This window comes from Triticum dicoccoides, chromosome 4A, assembly GCF_002162155.2.
Source record: "Triticum dicoccoides isolate Atlit2015 ecotype Zavitan chromosome 4A, WEW_v2.0, whole genome shotgun sequence".
Lineage (NCBI taxonomy): Eukaryota > Viridiplantae > Streptophyta > Magnoliopsida > Poales > Poaceae > Triticum > Triticum dicoccoides.
This window is the reverse complement of record NC_041386.1, coordinates 715,469,378-715,491,138: the sequence shown is the minus strand read 5'-3', so window position 1 is coordinate 715,491,138 and position 21,761 is coordinate 715,469,378. Positions and strand designations below refer to the sequence as shown.

Sequence of the window (21,761 nt, the reverse complement as noted above, 5' to 3'; positions counted from 1 at the left end):
TGCGTTCGCCTCGCGCCCCCCTGGAGCTCCGCCGTCATCGACTCCTTCGTCTACCTCCGCTGAACGAGCTAGGAGGCACCGTACGCTCGGGATCGAGCCGGTTTCTCCGCCACGGCAGCGGCATCTCGCCGTCGATCTCCACCACCGGCGCATCCCGGCCTCGCCGAGCTCGTCCACGGCCTCCTCGGGGTGAGCCTCCACCCGTTCCCCCCCTATCTTACTCTCTCCCTGACGCCGTATGTCGCCACCCCCGCGCCTCCCAAGCTCCGGCCGTGGGCCGTGCCTCGCATCACAGCGCCTTGCGCGCCTCGTCGCGCCCTTGGCCGCGACCAGACGCGCGTTAGCTGTCCACTGGCCGCGTCCAACCGCGCGTGCGTGCGCCCTCGCCACCCACTGCTCCCGCGCTCGCCCTGCCGCTTACAGTTCAATAGGACGTAAAGTAAAAATTAATTTTGCAAACCAGCTTTGCTTCCAATTCAGCCAAATCTTCTGACTCTCTGCAATAGAAGTTAGTGAGTTAGTGAAATCGTTCACTAAAATGCCAATCACATAAAGCACGACGCCGATCGAACCGATCACGCGCGCAGCCATTTGATCTGGCGCACCACAACCATTCAAATCAGTCATCCTGATTTGGCCTCCCCTTGACTCTTCTTCTTCCTCCCCTTGACTAATTTATCAGTTTCCATTATTTTTACACCTGTCTCTTCGGTTTCTTTTATTCTTTTTTTTCATTCTACATTTTCGTATACATCAAGAAATTTTTTCTAATAAATGTTTAAAGAATTTCAAGTAAGAGTATACATTTTTATAATACATTGTCAATATTTTTTCCTATACACGTTTTTAAATGCTTGATTAATATAAATGAAATAAAATATTAATATTTTTAATGCATGATCAACTTTTTTCCTATACACATTTTGAAACACTTTAAATACTTTATTAAGATTTTTCAAATATACGATTACCATTTTAATACATGGTCAATATTTTTTCTATACATTATTTTTTAAAATGATTGATTAATACTTTTTTCAAATGCAATATTAACATTTTTAATGCATGGTCAACATTTTTCTTTATACTTTTTTTCAAATACTACCTCTGTTTCTAAATATAAGTCTTTATAAAGATTTCACTATGAACCAAATATGGATGTATATAGATGCATTTTAGAGTGTAGATTCACTCATTTTACTCCGTATGTAGTCTATAGTGAAATCTCTAGAAAGACTCTATACACATTTAAAAAAAATACTTGGTTAACTATTTTTGAAATGTTTTTTTATTTTTTTATGGAAATGTAAATTAAGTATAAACGAAATTAAAGAAAAATAAATCAAAAAATAAGGCCATGGCCTCCCGCGTGACTTGGCTGGCCCATTTCGTACTGTGTTGTTCTGTTCTGTTCAAGGGCCGGGCCCTCCGCCTCCGGCACCGGCAGACCTCGGCAAACAAGCAGACGGCTCCACCGCCGCCGCCGCCGAGGGTTAGGATTGGGGGGATAATGCTGCGTCTCGTCTCCGGCCAAGCCCGCCCCAACCATGCACACTCTCCCTCTTCCCCCGGTGTGGCGACAGGGCCTCGCTGCCCGGCGGGCCAACTCACACCCCCTCTCGCCGTGGCCGCCGCGAAGTAGATGCCCGGCCGGCGGCGAAGACGCCGAGGTAAGCCATCCAACCGCAGTAGCATACATCCATGCCCTCTTTGTGTTGTTCGTAGGATGTGGGTGACAATATGAACTTACTGAATCTGAACCTGAATAAGCCTGTTTTGTTCTCTGCACCCACGAGCTCGGCCTTTAATTAATTATTAAGCATCCCCCAAAGCGTTGCCCTCTTGATCTGTAAGCTTTGATTACCAGTATTATCCATGGCAAATTATTTGACTCGATTCGATGTTGCTTCTAGTGAAAAAATAAGAAATATCGGTGGAAAGAGATCTTATTTACCTACAGTGGGGACACTTCTGAAGAAAACATTTGCGCATTTTTGTATTTCTTAGCGACCGCCGATCCTGAATAATGAACCAAATTCAGCATCCGGAGTTGCTCATTTTTGTACAGCTTCACCTGCTGCCATCACCAACTATCATCCTTAATTATCCGCAAAGACCCAAAGCTGTCTATTTAATAACAATTTCATGGTGAGTGGAGCGATGGTGTCATTTTATATTAAAGATGCTTCCCTCTGCCTTCCTTGAGCTGGTCATCTTGAGTTGTTCTCAAAAGTTTAGATTAAGAAATCTCAAGGGTTGGTAAGAGCAATTATTGGGTTGGTGAGAGAAGCAAGAGTTTGTCCATCATCATACCAGCTTTTCTCAGAAACTCATCAGGATCGCTGGAGCTTTGTCTGGTTGTTCGGCTGCTTCTTGATGGCTTCAACAACTAGACTAAGCATTCCCCAATCACCAAGCCATGACACTGTTTGGTGATTTCAGTTCCTGAAGCGCACAAGGAGCGAGGAGGTCACCACAGGTCCAAATCTTGCCGGATCTACATCAATTAAAAGCCAGGTGTGTTGACCTTGATTTGGTTTTGTCCTAGTTCTCTTGTCAATGTCCTGGGTAGCTAAGTCGATTCAAAAGAAATAAGCAGTTTTCCTTGCCATTACAAGCCAGGTGTGGTGGTGATTCTCTGGTTTTCACTGGTAAAAGGAACAAGGAGGATTTGAAGATCAAATCCAGCCACTTGTCATCGGTTACAAGCTACCACACTCCGAGTTACTCCCATGTCTCCATAAGGATTCTGGATCTTCACGATTAAGCTTCAGTGACAACAAGACCAGCCAAGCATCAAGTCTCTTCTTTTCAAGATTTCTATGATGGTTTCAGATTCAGAAGCGCAAAAGGTGGTTACCAAGATTAACCTGGGCCTAACCTGCGGCGAGGAAGGTGCGCAAAAGGTGTTTCTTGCAGCTATTTGTTTCTGCACACATCTGAGATATTAGATAGACAGTGAGGAATTTGAGAACTAAGTTACCTGGAACGATCACATTAGCGAACCATCCGAAAGCAGAGTACTCATATTGGCGAGCTAACCGGTGTGTCAGGTTAGTTCCCTCTTTGCTTTACTAGGTTAAATGTTCAAACCTTTGTGGCATTTTAAGTGAGATGTCCCTATACAGAAGCGGTGCATCTATGAAAGGTCATTTCCATGTCGCTCGTTCTTGTCAGTTAATAAAATTAAGTTTGCTACAGTTGACTACTTGACTGCAGTACCCAAGTGTTTTGATATTCTCATGGAGCTGCCTGTTCTAGATTTTGTTTTGGTTAATTATATGGGCTATAGTTAGATATAGGTTAACCTATGGAATTAGAGTTTATTTAGCATGAGTACTTCGAGATATTCTTCATGACAAAAACACATATGTTGTTTTTGGCAGCTGGATTAACAATTCTAGCAATTTCTTTCTCTATAGATCTGGCGATATTATTACATAGATAGATCTGGCGGTATTATTACATAGATATTAAAGAAATTGTGGAACTAAGTTACCTAGAACTGCCACATTAGTCAATTATTTAAAAAATAGAATATTCATATTGGCAAGCTCGTAGCTGTGTCAAATTGGTCCCATTTTGTCTTTTATTTGCTTCAAATTTCAATATTTGGGGGCCTTTTAAGCTGAGATGTCCCTATATGGAAGCGGAGCATGCATGGTCAGTTATTTAGTGTCCCTCATTTTTTCCGGTCAATAACATTAAGTTTATCACATTTGACTCTAGCACAGTCTCAAGTGCTTCAGAATTATCATCGACCTACCTGTCATAAGTACTATTTTGTTTGATTACAACATTATGTAAGTTAGAGTTAGATAAGTTAATTGTGAAATCTTTATGAGGATTACTTTGGCATTGTGGTTTATGAGGATTACATTGAGAGAAGATGTGTATTTCACCTTTCCATTGTGGTTTGAGAGTTTTGAAATATTTCCGCAAGTGCTTGTTATTAGCGCAATGCATTAATAGTCAAGTTAATACATCACTTCATCTTGCAGTGGCCGTTGCAATGGTATTGTGGAGAATATACAACTAGACCACCACGAAATAGTGAAATATTAGCAATTCTCGGAAAATAATGGCGGAGATTGTGATTTTTCTGACCATTAAGAAGATTGGAGTAGCCTTGGTGACTAGAGTGGTAGACCAGGCAAGCACACAGTTTGCGAAGAACAGGACACAACTGCTAGAGCTACAGGGCAACATGGGCCGTGTTGCCAGTGAGCTTCACATAATGCATGATGTTCTGTGTCAAATGGGCATACAAAACCGTAACAATCAAGTGTATGAGGGCTGGTTGGAGGAGGCGAGGAAAGTAGCACATGTGATGGAGGATGTAGTGGATGAGTACTTGTGTCTAGTTGGTCGGGAACATGATATAGGTTGTTGCTTTTTCCTGAAGAAAGGGTGCAAAAAGCCAAGATCTATGCTTTCTTTGAACCGGATAGCTTTCAAGGTGAAGGAAATAGAGAAAGACCTTTCACACTTGTCCGAGGCAAAAAACCGTTGGGTTCCCGTGACAATTAATGGGGATACTAGCAACTTGAATTATATTGTCAAGAGGTCCAAAGACCTGGCAAACTTCTCGCGTTCCCTTGATGAAGATCTAGTGGGAGTCGATAAAAACAGAGAAAGACTTGAACAGTGGTTGGCAGGTGATGATTTGAAATGCTCGGTGATTGCGCTGCTTGGAATGGGAGGGCTCGGTAAAACAGCTTTAGCTGCAAATGTGTACAAGAAGGAGAGAGAGAAATTCCAGTGCCACGCTTGGGTCTCCATCTCTCAAACGTATTCTAGAGAGGATGTCTTAAGGAATATAAGTAAGGAACTTTCCAAAGATAATAAAACCAACATTCTGTCAAACACTGCAGATATGGACATCACATGCCTTGAAGAGACATTGAAGAAGTTTCTAGAACAACATAAGTATTTAATCATATTGGATGATATTTGGACTCCAGAAGCATTTGATGAAATATCTAGGGTGCTTGTTCATAATGATAAGGGCAGTAGACTAATAATCACAACAAGAGAAGGCGATGTTGCTGCACTGGCCTCTCGAGGACACATCTTAACATTGGAAGCTTTACCAGAAGACAAGGCATGGGATCTCTTTTGTAAGAAAGCCTTTCCAAGAGATACAAATCATGAATGTCCCGTGGAGTTGAAGTCTTGGTCTGAGGAAATAGTTAGCAAGTGCAAAGGCTTGCCTCTTGTTATTGTGTTAGTTGGTAGCCTTTTGCGTGTGCGTGAGAAAACCGTGGAAGAATGGAGAATAATAAATGGTCAGTTGAGTTGGGAGCTAAATAATAATTCGAGGCTCGATCAGATAAGGAATGTTTTGCATCTAAGCTTCATCTACCTTCCAACACACTTGAAAAGTTGTTTCTTGTACTGCAGCTTATTTCCAGAAGACCATCTTCTCAAAAGGAAGGAACTTGTAAGGTTATGGGTAGCGGAGGGGTTCATTGAGGGAAGGGGTGAAAGCACATTAGAAGAAGTGGCAGAATGCTATTTGAAGGAGTTGATTGATAGGAACATGTTACAACTTGTTGAGAGGAACTCGTTTGGTAGGATTAAAGAATTCAGAATGCACGATATCTTACGTGAATTGGCAGTTGACTTGTGCAAGAAGAACCGTTTTGGTGTTACATATGAGGATAATTGTGGGGGTTCTCTTGAGACGGATGGACGACGATTGGTAATGCACAAACTAAATAAGGATGTTCAACAGTCATTTTCTAGTATACACCAACTTCGAACTTTCATTACACTAGACAGTAGCATGCTATCATCCACTCTACTACCTCTGCTATGTAAGGAGTCAAGATACATGACAGTACTAGAATTAAGTGGTCTACACATTGAGAAGATTCCAGATGCTATTGGTGATCTTTTTAATCTCCGCCATTTGGGTTTGCGTAATACAAAAGTGAAGATGCTCCCAAAGTCTGTTGAGAAGCTTTCAAATTTGTTGACGTTGGACCTTTCTCGATCTGATATACATGAGTTGCCTAGTGGGATTGTGAAACTGAAGAAGCTTAGGCACTTATTAGCTGAGAAAACAATTGATCCATATTGGAGAGGGTTGCAATGTTGTCGTGGTGTGCGTGTTCCTAATGGTCTTGGGAATCTAATAAATTTGCAGACGCTGCAAGCATTGGAATTACAGGATGAGTCTCTTAGACATTTAGGGGTGTTGAGGCAACTAAGAAGCTTGAGGTTATGGAATGTGAAGGGAATCTGCAGTGCACGCATCAGTGAGTCTTTGTTTCAGATGCAATCTTTGTCCGACTTATCCGTGAGTGCAAGTGATGAAAACGAGGTTCTATTGTTGAATGTCCTCCTGCCAAACCTGCAAAAGCTATGTTTGAGGGGCCGACTAGCGGAAGGGGCATTGGAGGAGTCTCCTCTCTTGCAAGCTGCTGGGGGCAAGAACCTGCATGAATTGGTTCTATCTTGGTCACAGTTGAGAGAAGACCCTCTGCCATCTCTTTCTCACCTGTCAAACTTGACATTTCTAGATTTCACCAGAGCATATACCGGAGAGCAGCTGGCATTTTTCACGGGGTGGTTTCCGAAGCTAAAGATTCTCTATCTAATAGATCTGCCTAATCTGAATCAGCTACAGATACAACAAGGTGCCATGGCAAGCCTGGAAAGATTATACTTAATCAACCTCAGCAGCTTGATGGAGGTCCCACCTGGCATTGAGTTCCTTATGCCCCTGCAGCGTCTAGTTTTTTATGAAATCAGCAGCGAATTCTTGATGCTGTTGCGCCAATTTTCTGCAATTGATGGGACACAATGGCAGCATACTCTCCGTCGTTGACGTGCCACAGTGGTCGGCAATGTGTACGTAGTATCACTACTCTGGTTTCCTCATCTCTAATCGTACAACTTTTAAAATGTTGGTATATTGTTGGTTATGTAGGTCACCTGCTGGAAGGAAGAAAGAAGCTTCATTACGTGTACAACCAGTGTTTCCTCTGTTGCTGATCTACTATACCGTCCGGGTTTTCTCTGATGTTTCAAGATGCACTATGGCACCCTTGCTGCTACTTCCACCTCCACCTACAACTGCCTCCTGCTACTATTGGTGTTGGTGTGCTTTTGCTTGTCATAATATTTCCCTATCGATTGTTTCAAGCTGTGGCTTTTAAAACGCTTATTGTAAGACTGAGACTGGGTCCTGTTTGCATATTCAGGATACTTCTATTTTGCATGACCTGTTTGTATTTGTGTGTGCTAGTTGTGAACTCCTCCCTCCGTTCACAAATCGGATGTATATATTATAGATTTATAGACACGTTTTAGTGTGTTTGTCCACTCATTTCAGTCCATATGTAGTCCACATTGAAATACCCAAAAACATCTTATATTTGTGAACAGAGGGAGTATCTATGTTGTTGCCTATTTCAGTTGTGGTTGTTAAATACTACTCGTGTTGTGATTCATAATGCTCAGATATTTATTTCCTTTTCACAGAGTTGGCTTGTGATTCATAAATGGTATCGATCAGCGCGTTGTCATTGTTCTGTTTTATATGTGTTGTTTCTTTTTCAGATTGTGCTCCTTATTGTATTAGGGTGCAGAGCAGGATCACTTGTTAATGCTAGAATATTGTCTTCTGGCGTGGTTTTTATATACCTCTCACTGTTCATATTCATTGTTTAGCTTTCTAGTTCAGGTTTAAGTGGGACGCTCCGAGGGAGGCCCGCGTGACCGCATCAGCCCCGCATCTGCCGCGTAGATTAAGTGGATACCCATCAAAGTCCACATGATCATGCACGGATGCATCTTGTGGGTGTCTGTCATGGTAACAAACCCAACACTTTGGGCCTTGTTGTCCAGCAGGTGGCTTAGAGTTGTCATGAGAGTCTCATTGCTGAAGCCACCTTGCTCCTTGGTTTCGCTCTATAACAGTAATCACACCGGGAGTCCGGGACACAAAGTCATTCGAGCCGAGCTGTACGCCACATGGATTTGTAATCGTAACGGGAAGCGGCTTTAAATCTATATCTATATCTAATAATAAAGACGCTATTGCTTCTTGCGGTACTTCATGAAAATTTCCCTCAAAGTTATAAAATATTACCCATCAATACCACGTATAAGTCATAAAGAAAATTCCACACAAGGACCTCCTATACTGTGTTCTGAACGCTGGCAGAAAACGCAGCACGCCTGTTTGGGCTGGTCCATATCCAGGCGGCATGTTTTCAAATTTCGCTTTTTATTAATTTTTTATTTTTCTTTCTACTTTAAATAATTTAGGTCTTCAAAAAGTTCCGAAAAAATATAAAATAAAATTTTGAAATAAAATGTGTAGTAAACCATTAAATAATTGTGGATTCAAAAAATGTTCGCAATTTTACGAAGAAAGTTGGCCCATTCAAAATATGTTCGAAGTTGTGAAAACAAATTTTCGGATAATCAAAAAATGTTCATGATTTTTGAGAAAGTATGTGTATTAAAAAAAGTTAGTCAAATTGAACAAAAATTTTCCAATTCAAAAACAATTCATGAACGGAAAAATATCCTGAAAATTCAAGAACTGCTCGTGACTTATAAAATAGTTTATTCATTCATAAAATGTTTGCTGATTCAAAAGATGATTACGCATTTCATAAAATGTTTGTTAAATAAAAGAAAAAAATTACATCAAAAAATCGTTAAATCAAAAAAAATTGTGAATTTCAAAAATTATTCCACAAATTTCCAAAACAACGTTCATCCATTCTAGAAATGTTCGCCGATTCGAGAAAATTGTAGAAAAATGTTCTCAATTTTTTAAAAGAAGGTTTGCAAATAGTATAAATTTTTGATGAAATCAGAAAATGTTCTTCATTGTAGAAAATGTTTAAAAAATTGTAAAAAAATCATAAATTTAAAAAATATTCATGGTTTTAAATATTTCCATGAGTTTAGAAAAATATTCATGATTTCACGAAATTGAGAGTAATAGTGTATCCTTGTCGCGCCTTCCCACCGCCTCCCGCTCTCCTTCGCCGAGGCGGCTGCGGCCGCCGATCTCGTGGCCCGCTTGTCCCTTCCTCTCTTCAACTACTCTGTCGCGCTCGAACGCATTGTGCGCTGCTCCTACCCGCTCTCCACCACCGGGAGATGGAGGTGATCCTCTACCAGGCCCGGTTCCTCCTCTGTTGCGCCTGCAGGTGGTCCCTCGTTGTCGGCCGGCTCCCGCTCATCGCGGCCGCGATCGCCTTGGCCAGCGAGCTGAACGGGATGACCCATGTTTCCACAAAAGACGTCGCACGGGACATGTGTGCGGCCATGCCCGCGCGCACCACCAGTCGCCGGTACGATGGGCTCGTTGACATGCTGGTTCGTGTTGAGTGGGAGTTACTCCCGTTGGATGCCGAAGTCCACGCCGGAAACCTGCTCTGGACACCCCCATGCTGTTTCGGCTCATCCAGTCCGACCCGTCCGATCAGTTTCTGAAGAGCTTCACGCTGGACTCAGCCGGTATTGAGCAATCTGCCCGTGAGGTTGTTCCCCCGTAGTGGCGGAGCCAGGATTGAAGCAAAGCCCGGGCACACAAAAAATCGGCAACAAGGAAAAGCTTTGGCACTTTTAAGTACCCAAAAAACACATCATGACATTAAAAAGGATCATATGCAATAACAAACAAAATAAATCTCAATTGTTCAATAAATCTAGAAGTCAATCTTAGTGCTTAACAATCCAACAGAAGAGACAAAACATGATAAAACTATAAATAATACGGAGATATAAAAGAGTACCAAATCAGTTGTTTATTTCATTTGTGCCTCCCGTAACATGATCAACAGCAGAAGAAAAGCAACACCTTCAAGACATCAAACATGTAATCTCATAAGAAAAGGCATAAACATAGTGAAATAATGATGATTAAACTAAATCTAAAAACTTTCCTCTACGAGGAGGTAAAAACCCTCTACAATCCCTATAGGCTTGAAAGTGATATAAAATATCATCATCAGGAATACTTGCAAATACATCTCGCTCAATATAGTACGTCGTGTTATAATTGAGCCAATCACCACCCATCTTATTCCTCAACTCGGTCTTCATAATACTCATAGCTTAGAAAGCTCTTTGCACTTATGCGGTTGCAATCGGCAAAATCAATGCCAACTCTATGAGTCCATATACCAAAGAAAAAATAGTGTGTCTACCAGTCTGAACCATCTTCACAGCAAGATTACCAAGGTCATTACAACATTCAAAATCTAGATCAGCTCTCACAACAGCAACGAACGTTTCAAGTTGGTTTCTAAGGACAAAGGAAATCTCATATATGGAGAAGTCATCATCATACAACTCAGCAAGTTCAACAAGTTTATCCTCATCAAAATTAGCAAATGAGTTCCTTGGATCAAGACAAGCAATGCATCTCAACAATTGAGTAGATCTTTCGGTAAAACGATTATTTAACTCAACAATAATTTGGTCATGCACAACATTGAATATTTCATATCTCAAGCGGTGATAGTAAGTTACCATTTGACCACCGGGCCCCTTGAACGACCTCGAGCTGGAATCCCCCGGACGTCGATGTCGATGATCAGGATCTCAAGAACTCCATCTTGAAGAGGCTTTCTCAGCTCAAGCAACTCATGAAGGCTGGTAAAGCTGCCAGCCGAATGAAGCAGTGGAGGGCATGGCTGGAGCTGGAGCCATGGATGGATTCGCTGGATGAGGGTGGTGGCTGGACCAGGCTTGAGGAGGAGGTGGCAGATATCGGCATCCCTCCTCCGTCGTTCACTGCCGGATTGCTTCAGCTGCAGAAGCAGAGGAGAGAAGGGATCGAAGCCACCAAGCGATGTCGAATCGATGCTCCTGACTCTGGGAAGAAGAAACGGAAAAGGCCAGGCCCATGTTGTAATGGTATTAGCATTGACTGGGAAGATTGTGGGATGGAGCTCCTGCTATTGCATGGCGCAAACGAGGCAGAGCTTGAACAAGGCCGGTACAGAAGATTGCTGGAGTCGCATGTCTTCAGTGCAGTCATTGGATACAGATGAAACAACAACTTGGCGGTGCACATTTCTGCAAGAGAAATTTTGCACTCTTGGCAATATTTTGTGGAGTTCAGTCAAGCTGAGCACGTGAAGAACATACTGTTTGTGGTAGGGAAATGCTAATAATACACTGTAGGCTTTCTGTTTTCTCCTAGTAGCACTAAAAAACAGAGTAATCAAACTAGCTGGCTTTTAGTTAATCTTGAGTAGGGTTTGAAACTTTTGAAGTTTATTGAATATTCAAATGAGAGGGAATAAAAGGATTTTCCCAAATATTCATTTGGATCTTATTTGCATTTTTCATTTAAAACAAATCCAACTAAAAATTAAAACCAACCGAGAGAAAGTAATATGACTCCTTCAACATAAAACGAGTTGGGAGAATGTTTTAAATATTAATTCCACATTTATTTCGAGTTGAAAATATTTTGGAAATTATTTTAGGACCCTAAATTCAATTTTAGGAACCTCCAAATAGTATTTATGAAATAATTGTATGTATTTCGTTTAATATTTGGGGTGGAAATACTTGTCCTAAGCTCTAAATATTATTTTAGATCTATTTGGATTTTTGTAGATTTTATTTTTCAAAATAGAATTGGATTGATTCAATAGTAAAAATCCAATTCAAAAGTTCAAAATACAATAGGAAGTAATTAATATTGTTTGCAGCGAATCATAGGCCTTGTTTTGTTATCCAACTAGGCCCAGCCAAATCGCGAGAGCTATATCTCGATTACAGCGAGATGGTTTCGCTCGTTGTAGGTTCACTCTGCTCCAATTTTCTTTGGGTTTTCTTTCTTATTTTCTTTTTCATTTGTTTATTCTCTCCTTTTTGTTTTATCATCGGTTTTCTTTGGTTTTTCTTTTTCATCGATATGACTTATGGTTTCTTTCGTTTACACTGGTTATCTTTGTTTTTCTCGATCTTTATTGGTGTTTTTTTTATCATTCTATGTTTATACGCTTTTCTTTGGGTTGTCTTTCTTTCTACGTTTTTCATTGATGTTTTTTGTTTTTACTCTTTCTTTTTCACCGGTTTTCTTTATTTTTCTTGCTTTCTTTCTTTTTATGTGTGTTTTCTTTATGTTTTTCCATCGGTTGTAGAACCTTTTTGATTGATTTTTTTGTTTTCTATGTCTTGTTTTCACCGGTTTTCCTTTGTTTTCTCTTTACATTCTTCATGTACATGTGAAAATAAATTGTACTTCCTCTATCCCATAATATAAGAACGTTTTTAACACTACACTTGTGTCAAAATGCTCTTATATTATGGGACGGAGGGAGTACTATATATATTAAACATTTTAAAATATACAAGTAATATTATTTTTAAATGTTTTTGATGTCTTCATTTTCATATACATCAAAATACTATACATGTTTAAAACTGTGTTAATACATGATTAGAATTTTTAAATACAATGACTAACATTGAATTAAAACATGTTAGATGTCTCCTTTTTCATAAACATTGTACATTTTTCATATACATCTGAAAAATGTATTTGCTATGCATTTAACATTTTGAAAATACATAATTATCATTTTTTTCATAATGTCACATACATCTTTTTGAAACGCATGAACATTTTTTAAATTTTACTTTCTTTTGTATGCTTTCAATAATGTTCATATACATTTGAAACATTTAATTTATATACGCTTAAATTTTTCTCAAATACTTGCCTTCTAATAATTTCAAGAAACATCTGAACATTTTTTGAAATGTCACAATTTTTTCATTAATATGCTACTAACATTTTCGAATTAAGCTAAAAAAATTACACTGATTTAACTTTTATTAAATTTACAATTTTAATTTAATATTTGTTTTATGATCTGAATATATGTATTTACATTATTTCAAAAATAACAATAAGAGAAAAAAAAACTAACAAAGAACAAAGGAGAAACGGGAGAAAAGACGAACTTACTTGGAACCTACCTGTGTCGGCTCATTCGCGAATGAGGCAGAGCTTGAACAAGGCCGGCCTCAGCTTCCTCCGCTGCCCTTACGCCAAATCGTTGGCAGAAACGCAGGCGGCCGAATCCCTCGCCAACATTTTGGCGTGCCAAAGGCGCCCAGGATTTGGCAGGGCGGACGTGGGAACAAACCAAACAGCCCCTCAATTGCCATTGTTGTTGGCACAAATCATTGATAGTTTAATTAATACAGTGCATTACCTCTTCATTTTATAGTGGCCATTCCAATGGTGATGGGAACTAAATGTTTTGGCAAGTGATTTGTAGTAGCAGAATTCACTAGAAGTTTAATTGACGCGTCACTTGCCAACTTCTTAGTGGTCATTCTGATAATATTGATTGACTATAGAATATACAACTAGGCCACCATCCAACAGTCAGACATTAGCAATTTTTCTCAGAAACTAATGGTGGAGATTGTGATTCTTTTAGCCATTAAAAAGATCTGAAGTGGGTAGAAACAAAAGGATTTGAGGTGGCTTTACAATGGTCTGAGAAGGCTTTAGATTGCTTACGGTGAAGAAGAATCCAGGACAAGAATAGCTCAGCTCTTGTACTTGCAGCTCTTTAGACCATGTTCCACCATGAAAATTAGGGTGTGAATGTACAAGTGCATAAATAATATGGATCTTTCAAGGGCAAATAATCCAACTCAACACTACTCATCGCCTTTCAAGATTCAGTGCCAAATCCCTGCAGTTCACATGCGTACCGCGAGCAAGAGAATTCTACAGCAGTTTTTTACTGAATATTTCCAGGTTTCAGGACCAACAGGAAAGCCATCAGTAGAGATTTCAGTAACATCAAGTTATTTATGAGTGGCAAGCCAAGTGTTACAATGATGTGTTGACTAAACTAATGAATCGCCGTCCGGTTTGTTGTGGACGGCTGGGCTTTCGTCGCCATCACCCATCAAATAAGGTAAGCTTGGTAACTACTCCAGGAGGCTGCCAGAGTCGTGCCAAAGTTCCCGGGGAAATTACAATTGCCCTTCTGGTCCTGACAGCAAGGACATGATGCCGAACAACAGGAATAGCACCCCGCTCGACAATTCGACCTGAAACGAGATAAGCATCGCATTAGGTAGATGTGAAGGCATTTGAGTTGTTCAGAGGGAGCACGCGAAACAGGCTTCGGACAGCGGTTCTTACCATCTTCTCGGATATCTGAGAGGCCAGGCTCTTCCCTCCCATCACGGCAGCGGTAGTGCAGAGTGCTTGAGCTCTGAGCACAATACAGGAGGGGTTTTGTCAGCAACACAGAGTGAACCATTTCTAAAGACAGTACAAAAGAAGCGGCCCTCACATGACTCCCCCGATGACAACACCAAATGGGTTTTCGTCAGCAGCCAAGCCAATCGTAGCAATCTGAGAAGCAAAAGGGTAAGGAGTATACCAGATCATCTAACAATAACATCAAAGTTGCTTTGGAAGGGGGCGAATAGAGAAGTCCCTTTGTGCAACTTACCTGGCTCTTGTCACCCCACTCACCAAAGAAAGTGATGGAAAATGCCTACAGCACACAAATGAATGGGCATGTAAATGTCAAGATGGAACCACAAGCACCATAACTGTCTGTCATTTCCATAGATCAGTAGTTGTCTAGTTGATACCTTTATAAAGATTGGCGAGAAGAACTGCATGAGAAATGGCCTTTGCTTTTTCTTTGTATCTTCAGTTGCCTAATATGTGAAGAATATTTGAGTTGCACGTCCAGGTAAACATACAAAGAAGAATTAATATGTGATGCTCCGCGAGCTCATATTAAAAACCAGCAAGGCCCAAAAGAGGTCTGGAGCATGTGCTCCGGACGCAAAGCCGCAAACAAACAAAATTCTCGTTCTTTAAAAATTCTCACGTGTTGATGACTGAGTATTTATTATGCACTAGTTTCAAGTTTAGTGCAAACTTATGGATTCTTGTGGCCTGTGCAGAAAAAACAAACTTTAACACCCGAAAAAGCTTATCTTAGCTCCTCAATCTTGTCTTTATCATCATGCAAACTACAATTGACACATTTCACACAAGATCTTCCAGATATACAGTTAATTCTAGTACCTACATGCAATATGCGAGGGAAAAAAAATTGGATCTTCTGAACTAAAGAGAGAACATAGCCCAGGTGCACAAAATACACGTCCAAAGAAAGGATAGTAACTTGTCAGAAAGAAAGAGAGTGTAGTAAAAAAGCGACTTTCCACTCACCCCTCAGTAAGCAGGTTCTCAAAACTGTGTTTCTGCCAAAATAAAAGTAATAGTCCACACAAATAACGAAAAGGGATATACATGGAGGTGGAATTTTCATTTAGTATTTTTTACCAATATTACATGAAAATCATATACTTGGTATAACTTGGGGCAAGCAACAACAATTGAATTCGCACATTAGCATTGCCAATGTATAACATTTCCCAAGATAAATGAGAATATCTGGAGACCAGAAGTCATTCTTCTGACTGTTAAAGGGGGAAAAGTGTTTTGCATTTTATCTCATGACATCTAAATTTTGAGTGTTTAAATGGAGAAGGCCACAAAAATTTGCCAACATTCTGATATAAGGAAATGATGATCTGAATGGGCATGTCACACATGCGCTGAGCCACTGACCTTTGATTTATTTTTCGATTCCCCTTTGTTACTCTTAAAGTCCGCATCCTGAAAATTTGGCAGAAGTTGGCTATAAGCTACTTGGCCTAGAGTTCAATAGGACGTAAGGTAAGAACTAAATTTGCAAACCAGCTTTGCTTCCAATTCAGCCAAATCTTCTGACTCTCTGCAATAGAAGTTAGTGAGTTAGTGAAATCGTTCACTAAAATGCCAATCACATAAAGCAAGTACATAGTTTCACTAACTAAAAAGCAAGTACATAGTTTCACTAACTAAAAAGCAAGCAATCAAGCAAGATCAATACCCTTCTTCTTTGAAGCCTTCCCACAATGACCAGATGCCGAACACAAAGAACAGCAGAGTGGTGATATGGTGAGTCCATTTACGTGATATCTGTTTGGGAAAAAAATACCGTTAACTGTGTTTTCTTGCAAGGTAACACTTTAAGCAGAAAATTTTGGCCTATCATCAGCACAACAAGACAATTGACAGAACAGGGCTGGTGGTAATAATCCACCAGGAGGTTCAGAAGAGGCCCACCATTGGTTCAGCTAATACACGTACGAGGATTGTAACAATTATCATTGCAAGATTTATGTAAAGCTGTAATCAGGAGTTCAGGACAAGGTTTATAAATGTGATTCTCCATGTTGAAATGAAAAACAAACACACTTCCACCAAGTATTAACATTGGATATTTCAAGAGCTTAGCATAATTTCAAAATAATAAATTCCTCAAAAATGGATTGCTCTTTTCTGCTTGCTTGCTTGATGTTCAGATACTAGGCACCACCACAGTGCCAAAGCGACTATTACAGAACGTAGGTAGCGTACGCTTGTGCCTTTGGATATATCAGGGTGACAAGCAACGAAAACATACCAGGTTTGGTGCAACCCAGCCTAGAGAAGCAGATAAAGCCGTCATCACCTAGAATTTTGAACTCGGTCAGTCAAGCAGAAAATAACAGGCCATTACATTATGTTAGATCATGTTTGAAAAATCTCACTGTTAATGCCGATAGACAGCCAGCGAGGACGAGCTTCCGGGGATGGCGCATGGCCAGAATCTTGCACAAGTAAATGGAAAACATGATAAGCCCGCCAAATATAAACGAAAAACACAAGCAACAGAAACAGAGCAGAGTAAAAAAAAAACGGAATCCATGTCGAAGTGGGGAATGATTATCGGCGTATCACTAAAGAGGAATATGTTTGTCCTGCTACTCCAGACCCTGTGAAACCCATCAATCATTCTGTAAACAGAAATCACTGCAGCTACGATGCTTCTAAAGGTTTACCCTGGTGGTGAAACAGTTTTCGGTGGGAAAGGACGGGGCAGCATGCATCTGACCCAAAACTAGCAAGAGTCCAACGCAAGTGGAGAACCCAACCCAGCTGGTGTGGGTAGCAGAATCGGGAAGCGCAGCGAGCAGCCCCGGAGTCAATCAAAACAAACAAAAGGACAAGAGACGCCTCTTTATGCGTGTAAACCATGTGCGTGCGGCAAGCTGAAGGTAGTAGTAGCAGTAGCAGGCTGATTCATCATCCAAGAGAACTGCCGATTTCCACTAATAGAGGAGCAGAGAACCGAGCTGGTACTAATCCTCTGCTTTTTTTTTCTCAAGTCAAGTGGAAAAAGGAGGGAGCAGATGAGATGAGCCGAGCTGCTGCTGTTAATCTCAGCTAAGATCTACTAGTTGTTGGCGAGCTGATTCCGGCTAATAATCCAGGAATTGGGTCAGCGCTTGGCCGGAAACTGGAATCTGCCGCTGCCGCCGACTGGCTCGCCCCTCCCCTGGTCCCCTGGCCCGGCCTGTGTCCGCCGGCTGTGGCAGGCATATCGTCGAACAGCCTGCTCGCGCAGGAAATTGCGGGAGTCGCCGAGAGAACTGGAACTCGTTAGCTGGTTAGTGGGGAGGGGAGGGGAGGGGAGGGGAGGTGGGGTGGGTTACCGCGGCGGCGAAGAAGGTCTTGTCGCCGACCTCGGAGAGCACGGTCATGGCCAGCGACTTGGTGAGCCCCTGCAGCAGGAAGGGTCCAAAAAAAGAGATGAGTCAATTCAACCTCCAGCTCCACCTGCGCTGCGCACCGAGAGAGACGAGAGAGCGAGGGAGGGAGCTGACCCCGAGCAGAGACGGCGACATGGCGGCGGCGGAGGCGGACGGGGGGCGCCGATTCCGATCTCGGGGGGTGAGGAGAGGGAGGATGTGCGCGTGCGGCGTGGGCTCGGGAGGGACGGAGGCAGTGATAAAAAGAGGCGGACGGGGTCTGCTTTCGTGCGCGGCTGGCTGGGCTGCGGCGTCAACTCACGGTTGGCTCCCTCTCTCAAAACAAATGGAAAATAAAAACGGATGGTTGGCATATGGCGGGCGCATTTGTGCTCGCACAAAATGCTTATGCCGAGCTCATCCATCTCCTTTCTTTTCTTTTTCTCCGGGGTTCATTCCATTTTATTTTATACGTGAAAACTTTTGATATATTCATCATCAATCACGGCAGTACAACGAGCACGGGAGATAATAAAAATCACATCCAGATCTGTGGAGCACCTACCGTCGGCTACGAGCACGAAAGCGCGTCGAAGGCGCGCCGCCGTCATCGCCCCTTCCTCGCCGGGGCCGGGCAAGACTTGTTGTAGTAAGCAGTAGCAAAGTCGTGGTACTAAGAAGACCTCATAGGACCACTGCACCGGAACAATAATCGCCACTGCCAATGAAGGAGTATAGATCAGAAGGATCCCAACCTGAAGACACACTGACGTAGACGAGGCAAATTTAACAAATTTGACCTATAGACGAAATTAAATCACAGAATGAATTGTCCGTGAAACTATTTCACGCGGCTGACCCGTGGCGCCTAGCTCACAGGCGCTGCACTAGTGCAACGCCTAGGAGAGTGTGGCGCCTAGCTCTCAGGCGCTGCACACGACTTAGTAATTTTCTGATCACACGTGTGCTACGCTGGCCGTGTAGCGCCTATCTGTGAGGCGTTGCACAGTGTAGTATGGCCGCTTTGTGTCGGACGTCACACAAAAAAGTCAGCCGCGTGAAATAGTTTCACAGATAGTTCATTCTATGATTTGATTCCGTCTATAGGTCAAATTTGTTAAATTTGCCCGTAGACGAATGAAACTGGATCCGAGCAGATCCACTAAAGACAACCACCGACCGAATTCTACGGGATCCGCCGGGTGCACACCTTGACACGCCCTTCAACGATGTCGGACGCGCCACCGACATGTGGGGCTAGACAGAGAACTTTATTTCATTTTTTAACCAGCCGCCGCCGTCGTCTCGTCTTCTTGAACAGGACACAAGACCTTACCAAAATTCAAAGAAACATAAAAAACCAAAAACCCTTCAGCCAGCAAGAGTTGAGATCCACCGCGCACTCATGACCCGCAAACTACAGGAGACAGATTAGATCGACGACGGAAGGCATAAACTCTAGCCGCCTCTTCGCTTGGAGTTGGAGGAGAGGCGAAGGGGCAAGTCGGGCGGGAGTTATTTTATTATTTCAGTTCCATATATACGCTCCCGGCCATATGGACCGTTTCTCTCCCCCCAACAACAGCATCTGTGCTCCTGCCTTCCGGGTTTTTTCTACTCTCTCACGTTAATGATTGAGATCTAAGCTAACTTCCTAGCTAGGGTGGCAAACAGAAAAGAAAAAACGTAATATGATAGAGACGAAAGCATCCAAAACACAAGATCTTAGAGCATCTACGGCAGCATATAACAAATATGATCCCTCAAACACCTGACCAGATACTTCTCAAATTAACATAAGTGCATCCGGACATCTCATAGTAGATTCTCAAATTCATACAAAAGCATGCAAACTAAAAAAAACTGCGTACTACGTAGATGATCTAGCTACTCCTCGTCGGAGATGTCGACGATCTCCGTGACTGGCTCTAGATACATGGGCGGCAGCTGCAGCTCCGGCTGCTCTGCTCCGGCCTCCTCCTACTCCTCTATCTCCGTATCGAGTTCCGCGAAGAGCGCGTCGGACGCCGCCTACTCCTGTCGGAGGAACCGCCAGTTGGCCTCAACATAGGCCTCATCCTGGATGGACTCCAAGACGGTCTACTGCTCCGCCATCTCCGCGGCTTGGGTGGCGGCGAACTCCGCCTCCACCTCCGCCATGTTGAACCCCGGAGCAGGCTGCTCCGCCTCCTTCTCCTCCGGATCCGCCACCTTCATCGGCTCCCGTAGCTGCTCTCCCTCCTCCTTCTCCAGCTACTCCTCCTCCTCGGGCTGCTGCTCCTCCTCCTCCTCCTCCTCCTCTTCCGGCTCCGGCCAGTCCGGAGGCAGCCTGACAACGATTCGGGCGACGCGCCTCGCCTAGATCTCCTCCACGATCTGCCTCTGGTGTTTCGGCGTCAGCATGGCGTAGAAGTGGGGGATGGCGCATGTTCTGCTTTGGTGCGCGGCTGGGCTGCGGCGTCAACTCATGGTTGGCTCCCTCTTTCAAACAAAAGGAAAATAAAACTCATGGTTGGTATGCATATGGCGCGCACATTTGTGCTCGCACGGAATGCTTATGCCAAGCTCATCCATCTCCTTTCTTTCTTTTCTCGGGGTTCATTTTATTTTATTCAAAAAAACCGATTTATTCAACATCAATCATGGTAGTACAACGAACACCGAAAATAAAAAAAAAACTACACATCAGATCTGTAGACCACCTAGCGATGACTACGAGCATTGAATCGAGCCAAAAGTGCGCCCCTCCCTCGCCAGAGCCGGGCAAAACTTGTTGTTGTGGACAGTTGAAAACTCAACGTGCTAAGCCTCATAGCACCAAGCGCAAAGCCGTCGTGCTAAGGCCTCATAGCGCCAAGCGCAGCGGAACTGCAATTGTCGCCGATGAAGAGAAACATACATCAAAAGGATCCCAACCGAAGACACACTACCGTAGACGAATGAAACCGGATCCGAGCGGATCCACCAAAGACGACCACCCACCAAGTTATGCGAAATCCGCCGAAGACACACCTTGACACACGCCTTCTGACGACGTTAGACGCACCACCAGCACGAGGGTTAGACAAGAAGAACCTTGTTCCAACTTCAAGAAGCCGCCAACTACTCGTCTTCTTGAATAGGACACATAAAAGAAGAAAAACCTCCCGCCGCCAAGGGCGGGAATCCACTGCACGCCCATGGCCCTGAGCCTACAGAGACAATATAGATTGGTGGCGAAAGGCATAAACTCTAGCCGCCTGTTCGCCTGGAGGAGAGGCGAAGGGGCAAGTCTCACGTTAACGATTGAGATCTACTCCGCTAGCTCGCTAGGGTGGGGGCAAAAGAAAAGAGAAAAAACGTAGTAATAATATGATAGGGCACGAAAGCATCCAAAACACACAGATCGCGCAAGGCTGCACATGCATCTATTCCCCATCTGCCCCGTACGTCCAAAGAAATGCTTTTGAATCGGATTCCCCAGGCCACAACCACAAGATGGGACGGCTTGTTCTTCTTCCGCGCAAGGATGCGGGTCTGTTTTAGATTGTGCTGCTCGGAACAGGGTTCGGTGGAGAGCGACCGGGCCAAAAAATACTGTGCTACGAGCAAAAGATCACGGCGCTGCCCATATACGTGGTCGTATCTGTCATTGTCACACTTCATAAGATAATACAGTACAATATGATGGATAGAGCAAAGACATTTGCCAGGAATGTGGTGGATGCAGATGACGCAGCGCAATACGTGCATGCCATCGTGACAAAAGGTTAATAAATAATGTCACGGCTTTTTTACCATTGTTATGACGAGTATGCCAGCTCAGATGGCATACACATGACGCACATCAATGCGTGTATTATGTCATATAAATAAAATAAACAGAGCAAGGGTTGATAATGCCATACTTCCATCATCGACGTCGGATGCGCCAGTTGAGATTATAATACCGATGACAATGACGATGACGATGACAACGTGCCCTGAAAAAACAAATTCGATGACGCCGTGCAGTGTGGGACTTCGATTGCTTGTTGTCTTGCGGTTATCGGTTTATATGAATCAAAGCCAATCCATGATGCACACACGTTACAGAAAGGCCAGAACGGAATTTGCATTTTTTAAGTTTATTGATGAAGTGGACAGGAAGTTTTGACAGAGAACACCACACACTA

The 21,761-nt window shown here is 42.8% G+C and overlaps 2 protein-coding genes across 4 annotated transcripts; one reads left to right on the top strand and one right to left on the bottom strand.

The window, feature by feature from the left end:
- Positions 1–2,296: 2,296 nt before the first annotated feature.
- LOC119288110 (disease resistance protein RPM1-like) lies at positions 2,297–7,433 on the top strand. Of its 3 annotated transcripts, none has more exons than XM_037567734.1 (4): positions 2,297–2,517; positions 2,623–2,895; positions 4,002–6,858; positions 6,938–7,433. In XM_037567734.1, exon 3 carries the CDS (start codon positions 4,082–4,084, stop codon positions 6,833–6,835), a length of 2,754 nt encoding a protein of 917 aa, XP_037423631.1. In that variant the 5' UTR covers positions 2,297–2,517; positions 2,623–2,895; positions 4,002–4,081; the 3' UTR covers positions 6,836–6,858; positions 6,938–7,433. The 3 variants fall into 3 exon arrangements, with proteins under 3 accessions (XP_037423631.1, XP_037423629.1, XP_037423630.1); XM_037567732.1 differs by having other exon boundaries at positions 2,623–3,053; XM_037567733.1 differs by having other exon boundaries at positions 2,619–3,053.
- A 6,217-nt stretch (positions 7,434–13,650) lies between these two features.
- Positions 13,651–17,905, bottom strand: LOC119288109 (GDT1-like protein 5). Its single transcript, XM_037567731.1, has 12 exons — positions 17,743–17,905; positions 17,572–17,640; positions 16,627–16,686; positions 16,500–16,547; positions 15,924–16,012; positions 15,749–15,785; positions 15,620–15,667; positions 14,626–14,694; positions 14,481–14,525; positions 14,319–14,380; positions 14,165–14,237; positions 13,651–14,070 (listed from the first exon to the last, which is right to left on the bottom strand). The coding sequence occupies exons 1-12, from the start codon at positions 17,761–17,763 to the stop codon at positions 13,993–13,995; spliced, it is 699 nt and encodes a 232-aa protein (XP_037423628.1). The 5' UTR covers positions 17,764–17,905; the 3' UTR covers positions 13,651–13,992.
- Between the last annotated feature and the right edge of the window lie 3,856 nt (positions 17,906–21,761).

Coding starts and splice junctions, on each gene's coding strand:
- LOC119288110 (XM_037567734.1), top strand. CDS start 4,082: ATGGCGGAGATTGTGATTTTTCTGACCATTAAGAAGATTGGAGTAGCC.
- LOC119288109 (XM_037567731.1), bottom strand. CDS start 17,763: ATGTCGCCGTCTCTGCTCGGG. Junction 17,641..17,742: donor TGTCGCCGTCTCTGCTCGGG/GTCAGCTCCCTC, acceptor TTCCTGCTGCAG/GGGCTCACCAAGTCGCTGGC. Junction 15,786..15,923: donor GAAGGCTTCAAAGAAGAAGG/GTATTGATCTTG, acceptor CTTCTATTGCAG/AGAGTCAGAAGATTTGGCTG.